Source organism: Pseudopipra pipra, chromosome Z (genome assembly GCF_036250125.1).
Source record: "Pseudopipra pipra isolate bDixPip1 chromosome Z, bDixPip1.hap1, whole genome shotgun sequence".
NCBI lineage: Eukaryota > Metazoa > Chordata > Aves > Passeriformes > Pipridae > Pseudopipra > Pseudopipra pipra.
In genome coordinates, this window is record NC_087581.1 from 36,899,741 (window position 1) to 36,919,435 (window position 19,695).

Below are 19,695 nucleotides of genomic sequence, written 5' to 3' on the forward strand. Positions count from 1 at the left end.
ATAATCATAGAAAAGAGGTAGGCATTGCCTACCTGTAGCTTGAAGAGTTCTCTTTATAGAATTTATCTAAATGAATGTTTAGTAAGACTCCAAATCAAAATACAGTCTAATGTTACACCAAACAATCACATTTTTTCAACTATATTATTGCAGGGAGGAGTAAATTTGATCATTACTGGGACACTAACAGTCATCATAAAATATACAACTACATTGGCAAAATATTCAGAGCTAGGCTTTGAAGAGTTCTCAGCATCCCAAAAGCCTTGCTAAGTGAGAGCACAGAGAAATAGTCCCCACTACTAACCTTTTTTGTGTGTTCTTTTATACTGTTCTTGTTACTGGGTGGAATTTGGATGCTCATGGGCAGAATTCTCCTGCAGTAACATCCTGTTTCCATGGCTGCTGCACATGCACTTTGAAAGAGCTCAAAGTGCTTAGACCAGTTTTGGCTGTTTTTATAATTCTTTTTCTTCTTTTGGGGTTATTCTGATTTTTAATATTCCCATCATACAATTTGAATTTTACATCCTTTGTTTGCAGAGGTAGTTGTCTAACTTCAAGTGTGTCCAAAGCACTTTCCCAACCAGGACTGATCATCAAAGTTGGGGTCTACATGAGGAATCAGATTTAACACCATGTCTAATTTGCATAAATCAAGGTAAAGTCTAGCAAAGAAAACTTCTGCTTTGCACAAATTATGTCAGGTTCCTAGTACATTTCATGAACAACTTAAGTAGTACAGGAAAAACAAGTATCATACACAAGTATTTCAAGTTTGTTAATCTTGCTGGCATCTAATTTCTATCCAGAGTCTGTTATTAAAGTAATTACCACCATGATTTTTAAATAATAATATGCAACAATATTCAGTTTCTAATATAGCTTTCTTTATATGTTCTGGTTTTTGTCATTAATTCCTTTCCAAATTACTCTAAGAACTGTTGCTTTTCATTGATCTGGTTCTCTTAATTATGTAAAAGCTAATACAGGCAGGATTGCAGTATCAAGTTGCAATTATCTTTGTTGTTGAACTTCCTTGCACATTCGAGGTTCTGTGGTATAATAGTTAAGTATGCTTGTAAGTGATTGCAGAATGGAGGCTTAGCTACCTGGGGAAGAGATGTGGACTAAATAAATGGAAAAAAGCCATCAGAGACACTGAGAAAGCATACTTCAAAAGCCTTCACTAATAACTGCTCAGAAATAGGAATCTTATTACTTACTAGTAGAAGCAGCATTCTAAGATACATATTCTCCCTGCCACTTCCCAAAGTCAGTGGGTGGCTACATCTTACTAATGCTTTGAGTGCTTTCAAAAGTGATGGTTCTACATCAATGCATACTATTGCTATTGTAAGTAATGTTGAAATATGGGGTAAATAACTTTTACATCCTGGCTCTTAAGAGACAGATACAAGATAAGACAATAAAATAATAAATCTTTGCAAAACCAGTACTTACAGTGGAGGCCAGAATCTTTCCAAGTAACAAAGTAATCCTGGAGAAGCAACTTTTATTCTCACCCAGAGTGGAACAGAAACAGTCCTGGATGTCATCTTTAGCTATGCCTGATTTCTTTTTGAAGGGACTAAAAAAAAAAAAAATAGTCTTTCCATAATTCTGTGGTCTTCCTTATTTCCAGTCTGTCCCTGTAGTAACACTGAAGTTACACCAGGCTACACGTGACTGTGGCCTGCAAGCAGTTAGCTGTGCCAAGCAGTTAGCTGTGCACTCCCCATGAGCGCTACCTATGCCAGCAGCCTCCTACACTCAGGCAGAAAGGTCCACATATTTTCCTGACTGCTCTGAGCATCAGACATAACCCCTTGCCTCTTGCTGTCACTTTTGAATCACACTGCTGCAGCTCTAGTTGTTATTCTGGACTAAAACCACTGTAATTTTCACATTTTTTTGCACTCTCAATGTGGCAGATAAGTAAAATGGTATTTTATGAATTTAGCATTTCAGGCAGATTTTGATTTGTTGAGCACTTTTCTGAAGTATTTATGTTAGTCCACTGATTTTGTTCACATCACATGGAGAAAATGTTATGTGGTAAATCATACTTTGATTTCTTATACATAATTAAATTTGGTAGGACTACTGTCCAAACGTGGAGTTGATATTGAAAGATTTCCTTTGGATTACACTGATAGAGTTTGTAAAATGAAGATGTTTTCAAAATCTAAGGAATAACCAAAACTAACTAATAAGTTAGGAACCAAGGAATAAAAATAACTAAGGAATAAAAAAACTAACTAATCTTCCACTTCTTATCTATGTTATTTTTTTGAAAGTGAGTCAACCAGCCATTGCATAAGCAGGTTATAGAATTTCCTTTGTTGTTGCTAGAAAAATTTAAATCATTTAACAATAACTTCTGTGTTTAGAGTTATGCATGTTTAACCTTCAGAAAAATGTTTTCTTAAGCTTCCCTGTACAGAAATTAGTGAGCTAGGGCATGTTCAGATTATAGTACGATCTGAAGTCCTGCCTTCTTTTTTTGCCTCTAGCTAGCCTCAGATAATTCTTCGCAATCAAGCTGATAACATACCTATATCACTTAGAAGAAACAAAGTAAAGTCACTCCTATTCACTCTTACCTGTTTTTTTTTTACCACAAACTGGAAAAATAAGACTTATTTACAGCGCTCATTTTTTATTTCAAGAACATTGTACCCTAAGGGTCCGCACTTCAGTATGAAAAAAATGGGATGAGATATTATGTACAAATACTTAACGTGATTTTTAAAACGTATAACAGCTTTAGTTTGATTTACTGATCCCAGCTGTCTAAAATCTTGACAGATTTATCAAACTGATGATTTTCTTCTCAGTACTGGCAAATCCTGTTGCATGCTGAGAGCCAGTATGAACTAAGTTCTCCCCAAACCCCAAATATCTACTGTAGAATCCAAAGGAAAGGACTTCAGACAATGTATTGACTGCTTGCATAGAACAAATTCTGAAAATTTTTGGTACAGTTTCGATCAACACAGACATAATTTGATGATTATTTACTTAAAAATGAGGACTAACTGTGGCCATCAGAACAGTGTAAATAACAGTACAGGTTATTTCAGCTACTCTTCTCACAGTGAACACATCTTATTAACACTCTGCATTTACTATCAATACATACTCAGAATTTAATTTGAACCCCTAAATGTCTACATAAATTTAGCTGCTTGCAAAACAGTCTTTCTCTCCTTAGGATTCAGAAAGTTCAGATTACCCAATGTATCTAAGCCCTTACTTTTATAAGAAGCAGACGTCCATGATGATGGATGTTCCTGCCAAGCTTTAAGAAGCCTGTGCACCTCTGTAGTAGTTTGCCATTATGCTGTGATAAGTTTCCATTAGGAATTACCATAGGAATGTGGTTTTTTCTACTTTGAATTTGGCAATATTCTGAATAAAATAGACCTTTCCTAGTATTCTTGAGAAGGAAGTAGATACAGTTAAGGAAATAACTCCAGGAAAGTAGAACTCTTTCATTTGTATTTCATGTTACCCTTCTCTAAAATTAGGCAGCTAAATTAAGTAGATGACAAAGCTTTACTGAATTCCATAAATTCAGTATCAGTCAATTAGTCAAACCAGAGTCTCGGAAAGACACTGAAAATACTCCCAAAAAGCCATAAAATATACCAAATTCCATGGTATCTGGAAAATTCTTTAGGGCCTTAGGAGTACTTAGTGGGTGTTCTGGTAGGTATTCTTCAGGTTTTTTGCCTTTTAATTCTGGAATGTTCATCCTTCACCACTGTATTTTAATTTCACCTATTATTAAATATAATAAATATCAGAAGACATTTACATTCCATTGTCTCTTATTTCAGCTATGTGAATGTATTGTGGAGTTCATTAAACCATACAGGATTTTTTATATAACTACATCAGAGCTTCAGAATCAAGTTATATATTCTGACAACATTAGAAATAAAAATAATTTTAAATGCTATGGAAAATCACCCATGCCACCTACGGCAAATCATCTTCAAAGAAACGGCAGCATCAGAATAAATTTCCTAAGATGTACATACATCATTAAATGATGAAGACTAATATTAAACCCCTCTACGTTATTAAAGAAATAATAAGTGGAAAAATATTTTTTTTTTGTCTGTGACTAGGACAGACTGGAAGGGAAATCCTCATTCAACTCAAACGAAAAGGATCCACATATTTAACTTGATCTACAACTTAATTAAACACATCTTAAGTGGATACTGAAGCATACACAATGTGATGATGTTAAGTCAACCATTTGGCTGAGTTTTATCCAGTCATCTTTCCAGTAGACTACTAACATGAATTATATCTGCACAAGTCACATGACTCACACCAGCAGGAAGTCTGAATGTAATTGTCCTCTTCACATTGCCTATAGGCTCCTGTGTTTGTGCAATTCAATTAGTTTTCTCCAGATCTTTTTCTTCTCCCTGCAGCAGCATTTGCAGAGCACACTGCTGTCCATACAGTTGTCAGTGCCTGCTCATGGTTTGTTAGCTTGAGATTGAGTAAAAGAGAACGCCTAGCAAGACCTCCTGCAAATAGACAGATAGAAAATAGTTATTAGATGACATCACACCAGTATGACATGGCTCTTTTTCCAAAATGCAAAGATAAGCATTGTGAAAAAAACCCTGTTAAATAGAGAAGTATGTTTTCTCTGCTTTGTAATAATTAAACTGGATAAAATTGTGACAATCTGGTTACAAAAGTGGTCAGGTGTGCACTGCAGGTGGGGTAGCCCATTGCTCTTCATGTTAGCAGAATCTCAAGGATTGTTGTGACAGAGCAGTTAAAAGTTTTAATTCTGGGAATCAGAGTAGCAATTGTGACAATGTTTCCAGGGTCAAAGTGACCAATAGTATTTTTGCATTTGTTCATTTGGACCTTCTAAGAACCCTTATCTGAATGAAGCATTTTTCCTTGCCTCACAATTAATCAGCCAAAAAACGGAAAATATTCATGCAAATTCAATTAGTTTAGCACAATCATATGGGTATTACAGCAAAATACATATTCAGTCACAGGGCACCTTACAGGAATCATTGTGGTCTGCTAGTAATTTGAGGACTGGCCTGTTTCAGTAACAGCCTAATAACTTCCAAGGTTCTGGTCTTTGTTAAGAATTTCTTAATAGAGATGTGAAATACAGGCAGTTTCAAATCTCAATTACATGATCAGAGACCAATAACAGTCAAAAAAAAAAGGAAAAAAAAAAAAGCAAGGCATTCATCATTCATAACGTTAAGTGCCATGCAAGAGAAATAAAATTTCTTGCAGACTGGGAGACTTAATGTACTTTCTGAGAATTTCTTGTTTGATTCATATTAAAAAAAGTGAGGAAAAATATAAGGAAAACTTCAGCACTGGTCAGCAGCACCACTGCATTGGATCCTTGAAGAGCTTTAAAAATGTTATATATATGTACATGATAATAGCAATGTTATATATATGTTCATGATAATAGCAAGAATACTTGGTATCTATGAGCATTTCCACAAATTTCCACAATCCTGTCCCTCTCCTCAGCCCTGATGAGGCCTCACCTGGAGTGTTGTGTACAGTTCTGTGCTCCTCAGTACAAGAGCAGCATGGAGCTCCTGGACAGAGCCCAATAGAGGGCTACAAAGGTGATTAAGGGACTGGAGCAACTGTCTTATGAGGAAAGGCTGAGGAAACTGGGCCTGTTTAGCCTGGAGAAGAGACAACTGAGAGGGGAACCTAATCAATGTACACAAGTAACTGAAGGGAAGGTGTCAAGAGGACAGAGCCAGGCTCTGCTCGGTGGTGCCAAGCAATAGGACGAAAGGCAATGCGCAGAAACTAAAACACAGTAAGTTCAAACTGAACATGAGGAAGAACTTCCTTACTGTGAAGGTGACCAGGCACAGGTGCTGCCCTGAGAAGCCGTGCAGTCTTCCCTCACTGGCGATATTCAAAAGCCAGCTGGACAGAATCCTAATGTGCTTGAGCCGTGGGGCTGGAGTAATAACGCCACCGGTGGTCACTTCCAGCCTTACCATCCTGTGATTCTGAGATTTAAAAGTGTGACTGGAGCAATTCTTAAAGCAATACTAAAACAGAGTTAGCCACGGCATGGCCGATGCCTTAATTAAAGTTTAACTGCAGACCTTTATGAGCAAAAGGTAAAACAGCAACCAACAAGCACGCTTTAACAAAGACGGCAGAAATTACTGTTTCTTTTAAATTCGCGTGTGTTGCTGGGGCTGCAAACGGTGAATACCATGATGGCGACCGCTGGGAAAGAAACGCCCGACCAGAGAGAGAAGCCTTAAACAAAGAGGGTCCGGGAGATGATCCGGTAACTTCACTACAAGGTTCGACTGCAGAGAATAAGAGCGGGGCACATGACACGCGTGTCCTGTGTTCCCAGGAAGGGGAGAAGGATGATGGTCCCGGGTAGCCACACGGGGCGCCCGTGCCAGGGCAGGAAGAGGTACTTTGGCCGCTTCCCCCACAGCCGCCCCGGGGCCGCCCTCTGCCTGGAGCCGCGGGCGGGCCTGCACCCGCCTCCTGCCGCCAGGGCCGGGAACGAGGGCAGGCCGGGGCGGCGGCACAGGAGAGCGGAGGAGCAGCGGCAGAGCGGGCCGGGGCCGCCATGGTGCTGGTGGTGGTGATAGGCGTGAGCGGCTCGGGAAAGTAGGTATCAGGCAGGCGGCGGGGCAGAGATACGGATGCCCCGGCCGGGGCTCGGCGCTGCTGCAGCCCGGCCGTTTGGGTGCGGATGCGGGGGGTGCGCAGCTCACGCCCGCGGTGAGTAACCCCCCCTTTGTGCTTCCCCGCAGGACCACGGTGGGGTCCCGCCTGGCAGCGAAGGTAGGACCATCCCGCACCGCGTGTGGGCCGCCCTCCACGGGGGCGGGGCGGGCGGACACCGCCCTGCGGCCGCTGCTGCGGTGCCGCCTACACCGACTTCGGTTCAGTGCCGTGATGCAACAGCTGTTGCTGCTGCCAAGCCGACTTAGTATTGTTTTGCTAATCATCATGGCATAACCGATGATTCACACCGTGATGTAAGAAGCCTGTAATTTCTTAGGTGTCGTCTTTGTGAATTCAGTGATCCTTATTATCTTCCTTGATATGGCTGAAAGACCCATAATGTATGTATTTTTTTCTTAGCTGGGATGGAAATTCTATGATGCAGACAATTATCATCCTCTAGAGAATAAAAAGAAAATGGCAGGAGGAACACCACTAAATGATGAGGTACCTTATATAAACCCTGTAAGAACTGTCATCTGGACTTTATCTCTGTAACCTCGTGCACGTCCTGTTAAAGTAGATGATGCTTTTACTATGTAGACTGGTCTGACAAGCACAGGTCTGCATTTGGTAAGGCGGGGGAGGCTTCTTGTGTTACAGAGGATTCTGGCTAAACAAGTAGTTTATCAAAGCATGCTTGGCAGATCACAAGGGGTATGCTGCTGTTTCAGAATTTGTCAGACATCTCTCCCTCTACATCCATGCATAGAGTTGCATTTTTGGGTTAGAATCATAGAATCTTAGAATATCCTGAGTTGGAAGGGACCACAAGAATCATAGAGTTCCTGGCCCTACACAAGACAACTCCATAAATGCGTTACCCTTCTCTCAAGTCACTTTCCACCATTTATCACCACTGGTGGTTGACTGGGGAGGCCCCAGATGATTGAAGGTTAGCTAATGTGATGCTCAGCTAAAAGAAGGGCCAGAAGGAGGATCCAGGGAATTGTAGGCCTGTAAGCCTGGCCTCAGTGTTGAGTAAGGTTGTGGAACAGATTATCTTGAGTGCAGTCACAAGGCATGTGCAGGACAATCAGGCATTCAGCTCCAGCCTGCATGGGTTTAGGAAAGGCAGGTCCTGCTTAAGCAACCTGATTTCCTTCTATGACCCACCTAGTAGATGAGGGAAAGGTTGTGGATATTGTCTGCCTGGATTTTAGTAAAGCTTCTGATACCATTTCCCAAAGCATTCTCCTGGAGAAACTGGCTTCCCATGTCTGGGTTAAAAACTGGCTGGATTTATCTGAAAAAAATTCTCTAGATTCTTTGTAAAAGCTTCATTCTTTCACTGGTGTTTGGAAGCCTGTATGTTGTCTGAAGCAGCATTGCACACTTGAATGAGTAAATCATTGGTGTGTGCTGCTCAGCAAGAGCAAAGCATCTCTTCTGAAAAACCAGAGGTGTAAAATTGTGAGGGTCTTCTTAAATGCCAGGGGTAAGTTACTCTGTAATGTCAGCAACAAAATATTGTTGCATTTATTTGTCCATGTTATCATTTGTTGTGCTCACCCAGCAGTAACAGCACTGAAAGATTTACATGAGAGCAGTTGTTTTGTGCTCATTAGGCATGACAAAAGTTTGTGGAAGCTTAAAATTTCAGATTAAAGAAACAGCTGATCAATCACTCGTGTTGTTAATTGCCTAACTACTGAGCAAAAGTGTTGAAAAATTGTGGCTATGATTACATTTATTTGTGATTGCTACCAAAATAAATAGAACTAAGTTATTGAAGATAATTAGATTTAGATCTGTCTGTTCCTGAAAACCTCAACTTTGGTCCAAAATGGGGGGGGGGATGTGTAGGACACTATATAAGGGAAAAGAAATAACAATTTAAGCTGTACATTTGAATTGTATAATAGAAGCAAGAGAGAAGTCGACTGTCCTTTAGGGGTTTGCAAGGTGCATGCTATGCTTGAATACATATTAACTTCCATCATATACTTGTAGATACCTGTAATATAAAAAGTTCTATTCCACTAAAAGCATCTTATTGATAATATGCCTAGCACTTCTTATTAGCCTTGAGGCGGTGCTAGCAAATCTACATAGGAAGAAAGAGATTCAAAACTGAACTTGCTGTACAATTTAATGGTAATTTTCATCTGTAGTCAAATGTTCGAGATGTTAGAAGCAATCATTTCAAATTAATTTCATAAAGAAATTTAACTAACTTGTTTTCTTTCTAGGACAGGATTCCTTGGCTTTGTACATTGCACAGTATACTAAGGAGGTAAGAGAATATCTAGCTTTAAAAAGTTTTAGCTAAAGACAGAAAAAGTACCAGAAGTGTTTTTCCTCATTGCATTCCAAAGCAGAAATGTATGTAGTAGTGTAAAGACATTCTGCAGGTAGTAAAGTCATTCTATTTTGACTAATCTAAGCTGTCATAAGAATTGCTGAGCATGAGCTAATCCCTGAGTAATAGTATGGGAAATTGTTGCCAATGATAGTTGTTTTTCTACTATCTGGGTAAAAATAATTTCAAGGATCCAGTTCGTTAATAAGTCTGACATTAGCTTACAAAGAACATAATCACAAAATACACCAATAATAACAGTAGGATAAAATACAGCTATTTTGAGTAAGATATAGTATTGAGCTTTTTTGACGCTGCTTGAGTTTCCTGGAGTATACTCTGCAAATTTGCAGATGACACCAAAATGGGAGGACTAACTGATGCAGAGAGACCTTGAAAGGCTGTAGAAATGGGCTGGCAGGAACCTCATGCATTTTAAGTAGTGCAAGTCCTGCCTCTGGGGAGGAACAAGCCCAGGCACTGGTACAGACACTGAGGGGCACTCAGCTGTAAAGCAGCAGAAAAGGGCCTGAGGGAGCTGTGGTGGACACCCAAGTTGAACCTATGCCAACAATGTGTTCTTCTGGCAAGGCAGGCAATGATATCCAGGGGTATATTAGACAAAGTATTGTTACTAGGTCAAGGGAGGTGATCCTTCTCCTCTCCTTTTCACTGGTGAGGCCACACTTGGCCTCTTGTGTGTTGGTTCTGGGCTCCTCATTGTGAGAGAGGCATGGACATACTGGAGAGCATCCAACAATGATGAAGGGACTGGAGCATCTCCCAAATGATGAAAGGCTGGGAGAGCAGGGACTGTTTAGCTGGGCTTTACACAGTGGCTGTTGCTTGTGCACATTAGGTGAGCATACCTCACTGGAGCACAGGTTAATTCACTGAGAAATTTGTCGGGATTGATTTGCTGGATTCACTGCTTTATGTTATGTGCTAGCCCAATGCCACTGCTTAGCTATGGAAACTTTGCAAAATCAAGTGTACTTTAAAAGAGCCTAATGCCAGTGTTTAATTATTACTACTAGTAACTAGATGAGGCTGGCATTGGCTTACCTAGGTGATAATGGTAGGTATTAAAAGTTCTTAGTTCCCTTTGAACCTAAATGTGATGACCATAGAATGATTTTTAAGTAGGTTTATACCTAATGTTGATTACAGAATGGATTTTCTTAGGCAGGCATTTTACTCACTCTGCATAGAGACAACTTAATTCTGGATTTGCTTTTCAGTGGAACAGACATACCTATAGTTAATTGCTTTATTTTAAGAAACCTTGCCAGTAAAAAATACATGTGCAAAGCATCCACTGACCTGCACCCAATCTCTTGTTTAACCTGAAATGGGCTTATATGTAGTGCTGCCAACGAGGATGGTTACAGGAAACATAAAATATTACAGTTAAATCTGAGATGGTGAAAACAGGTGTTGAAAGTAAACCTGCAGGTGTTTTTAAGAACAGTGCTCTGTACTGTTCATCAGCCAGTTACCTCTAGAGAGGTTAGTATAGTAATTTATAGATAACAGTTAGAGATTTGTATGGATAGTCAATTCATGTTCTTAGCAATTAAGAAATGATCCTGACACTTCCTTATGCTAGAATTTAATTTAATTTGGGGAAGAATGGTGGCTAATAAACAAGGTCCCTAAGACTGAGATTTTACCAGGAGGCTGGCTGGCCTGACTTCATTTTCAAATCACATCTTTAACTGGATTGGAAATTTGGTTTCAAAATCCTGTCAGAATTACTCAAATACCACTGTCAATATGCCATTAATGCCATGGCTGTCCTCTTTGAGGAGCCAGGGCTTGTTTATCTTGTTCAGCAGAACTAACAAGCCATTTTGTTAAACTACATGTGAATATGTAAAGATTTTTGCTTTTTTTCTTTTTGATAGAGAAGACTCATCTAGACAAGATGCAATTCTGGCCTGTTCTGCACTGAAGAAGATGTATAGGCATATATTAGTTAATGGAGCATCTGCAATTGAGACAGAGCAACCAGAAGAAAAACCATCACTAAAGATCCTCTTTGTTCATTTGGATGGGCCTATAGACATCATTGCTGGCCGCCTGGAGAAGCGGAGAGGTCATTTTATGCCACCTGAACTTCTCAAGTCTCAGTTTGATACTCTAGAGCCTCCTAGTGCACCCGAGAACTTCATTACTGTCAGTCTAGAAAAACCTCTCCCTGAAATAGTGCTAGAGATTGAGAGCGCTATTCTTCAGGGTGAGGCATTGGTGGAGTAATTTTCTGAATGACACATATAGAAATTCCCTTGAGGATATCAAGGTTATGGAAGAGGATTTTAATTATTAAATTGATTATTAAATCAAACCAATTTATTATTCATTATACTTAAATGGATTGCAATATTAAGAGCTGGTTTACTACTCTTGGGTTTTTTTCATCCTGGCTCTGTAAGAGACATAAAAGGTATAATTTTCAAGAACTTTCAACTTTTTACTTTCAACCCTTCACTATATGAAGCCAAAACTCCCATTTTAGTAAGAACCCTAAAATGGAAGTCAACACTCCCATTTTAGCAAGAGCCAGGAAAATCCTGCCAAGGTCACAAAGAATAATTTATTTTCTTAATTTTAATGTTTATTCTGTCAGACATGGAGATGGGCACATCTGCTATTATGAGATTAAGTAATTTACAGCTTTGCCAGAAAAAATATATTTTTCTGGAAGAGGCAGGAACATGCATGATGTTCCTACACTACCACTGTCTCACTGCCAGATTTTCAACAAGTTGCAGTCTCTGCATTTGTGACATTGCCGACCTCACCAGAGCACTGATGACGTCACGAGAACTTTCATGAACTCTTACTGTATGCACTGAACACAAAGCTAAAAAATGTGAGACAAAAAAAGGCAGCGGTGGTGACACAATATACAAAATACAATTGTATGGACAGCTTTGGAAATAAAGTATAAGTGGCATCATGCTGGCTCTGAACTTGCATCTTTAATGTACAAAGTGTACACATTGAATTTGAGTGTGAATCAACCAGTGATCTAAGGTACTGAATGCAAGATTGATAGATTTTTTTTTTTAGAAAACTTTCTCCTTCACAATTGGACCTTCTCCTTCACTTCCCTTTTCTGGTGGGCTTTAGTCTTCCACCTTACCCCATGTCCATGCATCTGCTTTAAAGATGTAGATCACACTATTCCTAACATACATTTTTCACACCTTTTTTGTGATCAGAAAATTCCAAATATCCAGTTGCCTAGCTCACAGAATTTAAGGTTAAAATCCATTTTGATTGCTGAAATATTTTTTAAAAAGTACTTTATGTCATGTTACACAAGAGGTGCCTTTTTAGCTTAACTAAATGAAATCTTCAGATAGTTTCTGTGAGAAAGATTTGAGTTTTGTCTGAATGGAGGCATCCCCATGTGCTGTCAGATGTGGATTATTTTTAGTGTGTCATGCAATTTTTTTTATCCTAGGAGGATGGATGAACTCCTCTAGAAGCAAACTCGTGTTTCAAAGCATCTTTAGTGTCATTTTTACATGGATAATTAGTTGAAAAATGTTTGTCTTGGTTCTCACTGTGTCTAAAAATAACAAGGGCTTTGTGGTTTACTAGACAAACTACTGTGCTTAAATCGCAGTGCAATAAATGGGCATTATCCTCCTGAAAGTGGCCATTTTTAGACACAGAATTGGGATTGTAGGCATTAATGCACACACCCAGAAGTGGTCTTTTCCTGTTTGTTTGTGACCTGAAGGGAGAGAGAGAATACCAGACAGTTACCAGTTTTAGTCTGCTGTTGTAACTACAGCTTGCTCTCAAATCACAGTCTGTTTGTTCTGAGAGCCAGTGTGCAAGTTTAAGACACAAAGTTAAGTACAAGAGACAGGCATGTGTGTCTGCTTCTTAACACCCTCAAATTTCAGACCCCTTCAGACCAAGTGACTTGTCAGAACTGTACAAGTTTAGTAGCAATGAAAATCACAGAAACGGCACCCTCTTGCGGCACCTCTCCTTTTAATGAGGTCTTCATCTTCAGCCAATACACCATTTTACAAACGAAGAGCTTACCTAATGTACCCATTATTAACTATAGATTTATGCACACTTTTTTCAGACACGATAAAAACAGATCAGGACACTCTACAATGATAGAAAAGCAGCTACATCCTGCCATGCACAGATATAATCAAACCTTTAAATAATTTTTTTTAAAATGGGCAACATTTTCAAGTGTGAGTTCTGAGAAGGCAAGACTCTAATTTTAAGATCTAGTTGTCAGCATTTATAGAATGCTCACAAAGTGACTGTCACCAACAGAATATTGTACTCAACCGTTAAAGACCATTCTCTTTTAGGGAATGCTATGTAAGCATCTTGGGGTTTATAAGTCTTCTAAACAAACTAGTATGTTTGTACTTACAAGCAGTTTATGCTTCTTCAAATTAGGTCAGGGTATTTCTCACTCTCCTTCTATGCCACGAATATTTCCTTCCCTTAACCTTTTAATATATTTGCATTTTGCTTTTACTTAAAGGTACTGCATAGAAGGTTGTTGTGAACTTAATCAGTTAAGTAGTCTGTTACCTGCTATTCTGAAAGACAACAAAGCATTACTTCTGTTCACTTATATCCTGTGCATCCCAAATTAAAAGATTAAGATGTGAATTATCCCAATACTAACCACATAAAACTACCCTCAGATGTTAATGAAGCTGTGAATATGTACACTAGAAGAAAAAGCAGAACAATCCCTGCCCAAACACAATCCTACACCATTTCATTTACTTGTTGGGTTTTGTTTGGGTTTTTTTGTTGCTGGTGAGGGGGGCAGTTCTTGAGTTTTTTTTTATTTTGTTTTTTAAATGAACTTAACACTATATTAGGGATGTTGTATTCAGGTTAGTTGTGGAGGTTATTATATTTAGCAGATGCAAGTGGATGCAAGTGCTCTGTCCGTTTTTTGAAATATATTTAGCAAATGCAACAAAAACTGGGGAGGAAATGCCTGGAGTTAGAAATTGCTTTTTCTGTCTCGGAGCACGAAGTATCTATGGAAGATACACATACTATACGTCCTCAAGAATTTGTGCTAAGCACCGTTTATAACATGCTGTGTAAATACTGTACCTACTACAGCACAGACATTTTTCAATGCCAAAATGAGGAAATGAAATGCTATGTATCCCAATGGCAGTGTGCATTTATACATTAAACATAGGAAGGGTAGATTCTTACTAAACTGCACAAGTTATACAGGCAAAAGGAAAAGACCAGCTGCCTGCCACTGTAGCCCTAAATTGAGATGTCATTTTATTATTTTTTTATTAATAATATTTACTTTATTATGCAGCCTCTGAACCAAGATGAGAATTAGGCAGACCACATCCTTTACCAAACTAGGCATCTTGCTGTCACATTCCCAATAGTGTTTCACTTGAATATACGCATTTTAAATCTTTTAAATTACATCTACCAGTCACACTACCGTGACTTTTAGATTTTTTTCTTTTTGCAGCAGTTACTTTTCTCTACTTTTCCCGTTGATGATCAGGCAAGGCAGTTTTGCAGACAATCTTGTCAGGTGACTTGGTCCAATGTAGGGGAAAACAAGAAAGTAGAAAAATAAAGAAACAACCTGCAGGCACACATGCCTTTCTGGTCCAAAATGCAAGCTGCAGATTTCAAATACAAGTTATTGAAGTGCTCAGAGTTAATGGTAAGATTGCTTCTGAAAGAAGTAGTAGATGATAACTGTGAAGAGAGAATTTTAAGGACGGACAGAAAAAGGGGCAACAGGGAGGGGGGCACAAACAGGAACATTGTAATATGCTATTAAACCAGTTAAGTGTGGGTTTTCTTTTATTATTAAAGATGTTGTGAAAACTCTACCTATAAACCTTGTTCTGTTTGCTGTTTTCTGATAAAACTAAAATTTTTACTATGCAAAAAATGGCTCAGTGTTTTACCACTACTTACCAGAAACTTAGTAACTGTTATTAGTTGACAATAGTTACTGATAAATATTGACTCTACTTCAAGAAGTAAGCTTAGCTGAAGGCTCAGTGTAGAATTTAGGTCCAACTTCATCTCTTGATGAATTGCAATGAAATTGTATTTCAAATTTAGCGTCTCTTAATTTATAACGTGCAACAGAAATATTTACATAGGTGAGCTGAATGTTGTCTCAAGAAAGTTGGTTAGTAGTCTTGGTAAAAACTGTTTCGTCCCCACCTCACCCTCACCCTTTCATCTGACAGTAGCCTTTTTTGATGTCATGAATTATATTCTCAAAACGACCTGCCTACTGAACGATGAGGGAATCCTAACTTTTTTAAAGCAAAGTCCCAGTAAGGGACACTATAAAGTCAACTCAAATTAGCTTCTTTGAAGATTCTAATAAATAGTCATTGTGAAAACAACTCTAAAAAGGTAGTCATTATTCTACAGAAACGACTTGCTATCTATCCATTCCTTTTCAGAGGGTCCTGTAACCTCCCTCTTCCAGGCTGAAGGAAAGGTGAAGTCCTAATGTATAAAGGCCAGTCCTTGCTTGGGACAACAAGACCCCTTCTTGCCCACCTCACCCTCCCAGGTGCCTCTGCTTGATAGGTATGGGGCTCTGGATGTGGAAGGTCAGTCAATGGATGATGAAGATGATGGTGCCTCTCCACCACAGATGTTACCAAGGCCAGAAAGACCTACACCTCGTATCAAGACCAGTCCCACATGGAAGAAAAGAAGGATTAAAGGATTACAGTGGCAGATGGTTCCCTTCTAAAGGGAATGGAAGGTCCAATATGCTGGAAAGAGACTCCCCTCAGGGATGTCTGCTACTTCCCTGGGGCACACGTCAGGGACTTCCTAGCCTAGTAAAGTGCTCAAACTATTACCCATTGCTGATCCTCCATACGGGTGGTGACAAACTCACAACATGTAATCCAAAGGCCATGAAAAGAGACTTCAAGGTCTTGGGATGATTGGTGAGGGAATCTATTCTTCCACGTGCAGGTAGTGACTGAAAGAAACAGATGGACCCAGTCTATTAATACATGGTTCTGTGGCTGGTGTCCCTTCCAAAATTTTTGTTTGTTTGATAATGGGATGGCCTACATGGCACCAGATTTTGCTGGCATCAGATGGGATCAAAGGCATCGCCTCTCTCAAAAGGAGAGAATCTTTGGTCAGGGGCTAGCGGGGCTTATTGTTATGGCTTTAAAATAGATATAATAGGGAGGGGATATCATCAGGTTTAACAGTGATAAACTGTCAGATGACTTGCCATCCCACTTACATCAGTTAGATGCCAGAGCCAGCAAGAGATGCCCAGATCCTGGAGAGGGACTGCAGGTCAGCAGGAGAGCACCTGAAGGATAGCACAAGGGAATTCCAGGGACTCCAGACAGAAAGTCAGCTTCATGGGGGGCCCAATTTAAATGCCTCCATGCTAATACATGCAGCATGGGGAATAAACTACAGAGATGTGTGCATGCCTGCACAGCAATGATCTTATTGGCATCATGGAAACACAGTAGAAACTCGTAAGACTGCAGCACACTGGAATGCAAGGATAGTCTCTTTAGGAAGGACAGGCAGGGGAGACCAGGAGGAGGTGTTGAGCTGCCTGCCGATGACCAGCTAGAATGCATGGAGCTCTACCTTGGGAGGGACTGGGGAGGAGCTGACTTAGAGCTTATGGGTCAGGATTAAAGGGAGGGCAAGCACAGGCCTGCTACAGGCCACCTGACCAGGAAGATCAAGCTGATGAGGCTCTCTAGACAGACAGGACCAGCCTCACATTCACAAACCCTGGTCCTCCTGGGGGACTTCAGCCACTCTGACATCTGTGTGGAGGACCAGGCATAAGACATGAAAGCATGTTTTCTCTCAAACATTCTGACTGTTGCAACAGGACAGTTGTGATTGGAAGAGAGGGCCCTGCATCAGTCCTGCTGCTGTGGATGGTCTAAGTCAGAGAGAGAAACGAGGACCAATCCACTTCCTTTTATAGTTTACCTGGCCTCTCATGTAAAATAGGTTTTTTGCACCACTCATGCTACATTGTTTGCATGTGTGCAGTCAGCCTTTTAGACTGACAGGAAAAGAGTCAGAGGAGCTGGGGGTCTGTGGTGGTCTTGGAGCCCCTTCTAGTGAGGTGTCTGGGACTCTATCCTTCTCTTGACGCAGGTGCACAGAGCATAAGTCTCAGGACAGACTTTCAAGCTTAGCAACTGAAAAGGAAGTTGACTCAGAACAGCAAAGGCTCCAGCCAAACTTCCTGAGTTGCAAAAGATGAAAGATGGGATTGGGAAAATGAAGAACTGCCTGCTGCAGAAGATCAGGTTCAAGACCATCTAAGGAATCTGAAGGCGCACAAGTCCAGGGGACATAAGGAGATACATCCATGGGTCCTGAGGGAACTGGCCAAGGAAGTGGCTAAGGCAGTATCCATCATATCTGAATAGTCATAGCAGTTCCCTATGGAAGTTCCCACAGACCGGAAAGGCAAAACATAACACCCATTTATTTTTAAAAGGGGAAAACAGGAAGACATGGGGAACCATAGTCTGGTCAGTCTCACCCCAGTACCTGGCAAGATCATGGAGCAGAGCCTCTGGGAACTATGCTAAGGCACATGGAAAATACAGAGATGATTGGTGGCAGCCAGAACGGCTTCACTAAGGGCAAATTGTACCCAACAAATTTGGTGGCTGCCTATGACAGGGTTGCAGTGGTGTTGGATGAGGGAAAAGTAATTGATGTCATCTATCTGCACTTAGTGCAGAGCATTTAACACTGTCCCACATGACTTGGCTCTAAACTGGAGAGAGATGGATTTGACAGGTGGACCACTCAATGGACAAGGAATTGACTGGATGGTTGCACTCAAAGAATAGCATTCAAGGTTCATTGTCCACCTGGAGACCAGCGAGGAGTGATGTCCTCAGGGATCAGTACCAGGATGGGCACTGTTCAACATCTTTATTAGTGACACAGTGATTTAAGAGGTGGGCGCATGCAACCCACATGAAGTTCTACAAGGCCAAGTGCAAGATCCTATGCTGGGGTTGGGGCAATCCCAAGCACAAACACAGGCAGGGTGGAGAATGGACTGAAAGCAGCCCTGAGGAGAAGGACTTCGGGGTGTTGTTGAGAAGCTTTACGTTACCTGGCAACGTCTACTTGCAGCCCAGAATGTCACAGAACCACAGAATATGCTGAGTTGGAAAGGACACACAAGGATCATCCAGCCCAGCTCCTGGCTCTGAACAGAACCATTCCCAAGAGTCACACCATGTGCCTGAGTTCATTGTCCAAACGCTTCTTGAACTCTGTCAGGCTTGGTGCTGTGACCACTTCCCTGGAGAGCCTGTTCCAGTGCCCAACCACCCTCTGGGTGAAGAACCTCTTTCAAATCTCCAACCTAAATGACCCCTGACTCAATTTCAGGCCATTCTCTCAGGTCCTGACACCAGTCACCACAGAGATCAGTGCCTGCCCCTCCTCTTCCCCTCCCAAGGAATTTGTAGACTGCAATGAGGTCTCCCCTCAGTCTCCTCTTCTCCAGGCTGAACAGACCAAGTGACCTCAGCCACTCCTCACACAGCTTCCCCTCAAGGCCCTTCACCATCTTTGTTGCCTTCCTTTGGACACTCTCTAAGAGCTTAATATCTTTCTTATATTGCAGTGCCCAAAACTGCACACAATATTCAAGGTGAGGCCTCACCAGTGCAAGGCAGAAGACAATTCCCTCCCTCAATTGGACTGGCTGGCGATGCTTTGCCTGATGCCCCCCAGGACACAGTTGGCCCCCTGGCTGCCAGGGCACTGCTGACTCATATTCAACTTGATATCGACCAGGACCCCCAGGTCCCTTTCCATGGCACCGCTATCTCATTCCCCAGTCTGTCCGTACAACCAGGGTTGACCCATCCCAGGTGCAGAATCCATCACTTTCTCTTGATGAACTTCATCTGGTTGGTGATTGCCCAGTCCTCTCATTTGTTGAGGTCTCTCTGCAGGGCCTCCTTGCCTTCAAGGGAGTCAACAGCTCCTCTCAGTTTTGTGTCATCTGCAAACTTGCTTAGTATCCCTTCCAGTCCTGCATCCAAATAATTTATGAAGATGTTGAAGAGCACTGGGCCAAGGTGGAGCCCTGTAGAACCACACTAGTGACAGGTCACCAGTCTGATGTTACCCCATTCACTGTTACCCTCTGTGCTCGACCCGTGAGCCAATTGCTCACCCACCACATGATGTGTTTATCCAGCTGCGTGCTGGACGTTTTGTCCAGAAGGATCCTGAGAGAGACAGTATTGAAAGCTTTGCTGAAATCCAAAAAGATTATATCAACTGGCTTCCTTTGATCAGTCAGCAGATTCCACACAAGTTCAGGGTCAATTGGGAGTTGATCATTCTCACAGTCACAGGGTTTCAGCTCAGGGTACTGAGATCCCCTTGGTCCATCATCCACATTGAAGACAGAGACAAAGAAAGCTTTAAACACTTCTGTCTTGTCTCCATCCCTGTTTGGGAGGTGACCATCCCCATCCTGTAATGGGACAATATTTCTATGATATTTCTATACTGCCTATTGC

At 41.0% G+C, this 19,695-nt stretch overlaps 2 protein-coding genes across 8 annotated transcripts in view; one reads left to right on the plus strand and one right to left on the minus strand.

Moving 5' to 3' along the window:
- Positions 1-1,586, minus strand: part of FRMD3 (FERM domain containing 3) — a 146,749-nt gene extending 145,163 nt beyond the window's left edge. The window contains exon 1 of the mRNA XM_064641329.1: positions 1,465-1,586. The gene's annotated coding sequence lies outside the window, so the exon portion shown is untranslated. The remainder of the gene's footprint in view (positions 1-1,464) is intronic.
- Positions 1,587-6,392: 4,806 nt separating this feature from the next.
- Positions 6,393-12,062, plus strand: IDNK (IDNK gluconokinase). Of its 7 annotated transcripts, none has more exons than XM_064641332.1 (5): positions 6,396-6,475; positions 6,825-6,855; positions 7,159-7,263; positions 8,991-9,034; positions 11,008-12,062. In XM_064641332.1, the coding sequence occupies exons 1-5, from the start codon at positions 6,426-6,428 to the stop codon at positions 11,357-11,359; spliced, it is 582 nt and encodes a 193-aa protein (XP_064497402.1). In that variant the 5' UTR covers positions 6,396-6,425; the 3' UTR covers positions 11,360-12,062. The 7 variants fall into 7 exon arrangements, with proteins under 7 accessions (XP_064497406.1, XP_064497402.1, XP_064497403.1 ...); XM_064641333.1 differs by having other exon boundaries at positions 6,405-6,475; positions 7,159-7,245; XM_064641334.1 differs by lacking the exon at positions 6,396-6,475 and adding an exon at positions 6,482-6,678.
- The last annotated feature ends 7,633 nt before the right edge of the window (positions 12,063-19,695 follow it).

What these genes read in the sequence shown, in the direction of transcription:
- IDNK (XM_064641332.1), top strand. Translation starts at nt 6,426, where the DNA reads ATGATGGTCCCGGGTAGCCACACGGGGCGCCCGTGCCAGGGCAGGAAG. An exon ending in GGTCCCGCCTGGCAGCGAAG is followed by an intron (nt 6,856 to 7,158) that starts GTAGGACCATCC and finishes TTTTTTTCTTAG; the next exon opens with CTGGGATGGAAATTCTATGA. An exon ending in TTGCACAGTATACTAAGGAG is followed by an intron (nt 9,035 to 11,007) that starts GTAAGAGAATAT and finishes TCTTTTTGATAG; the next exon opens with AGAAGACTCATCTAGACAAG.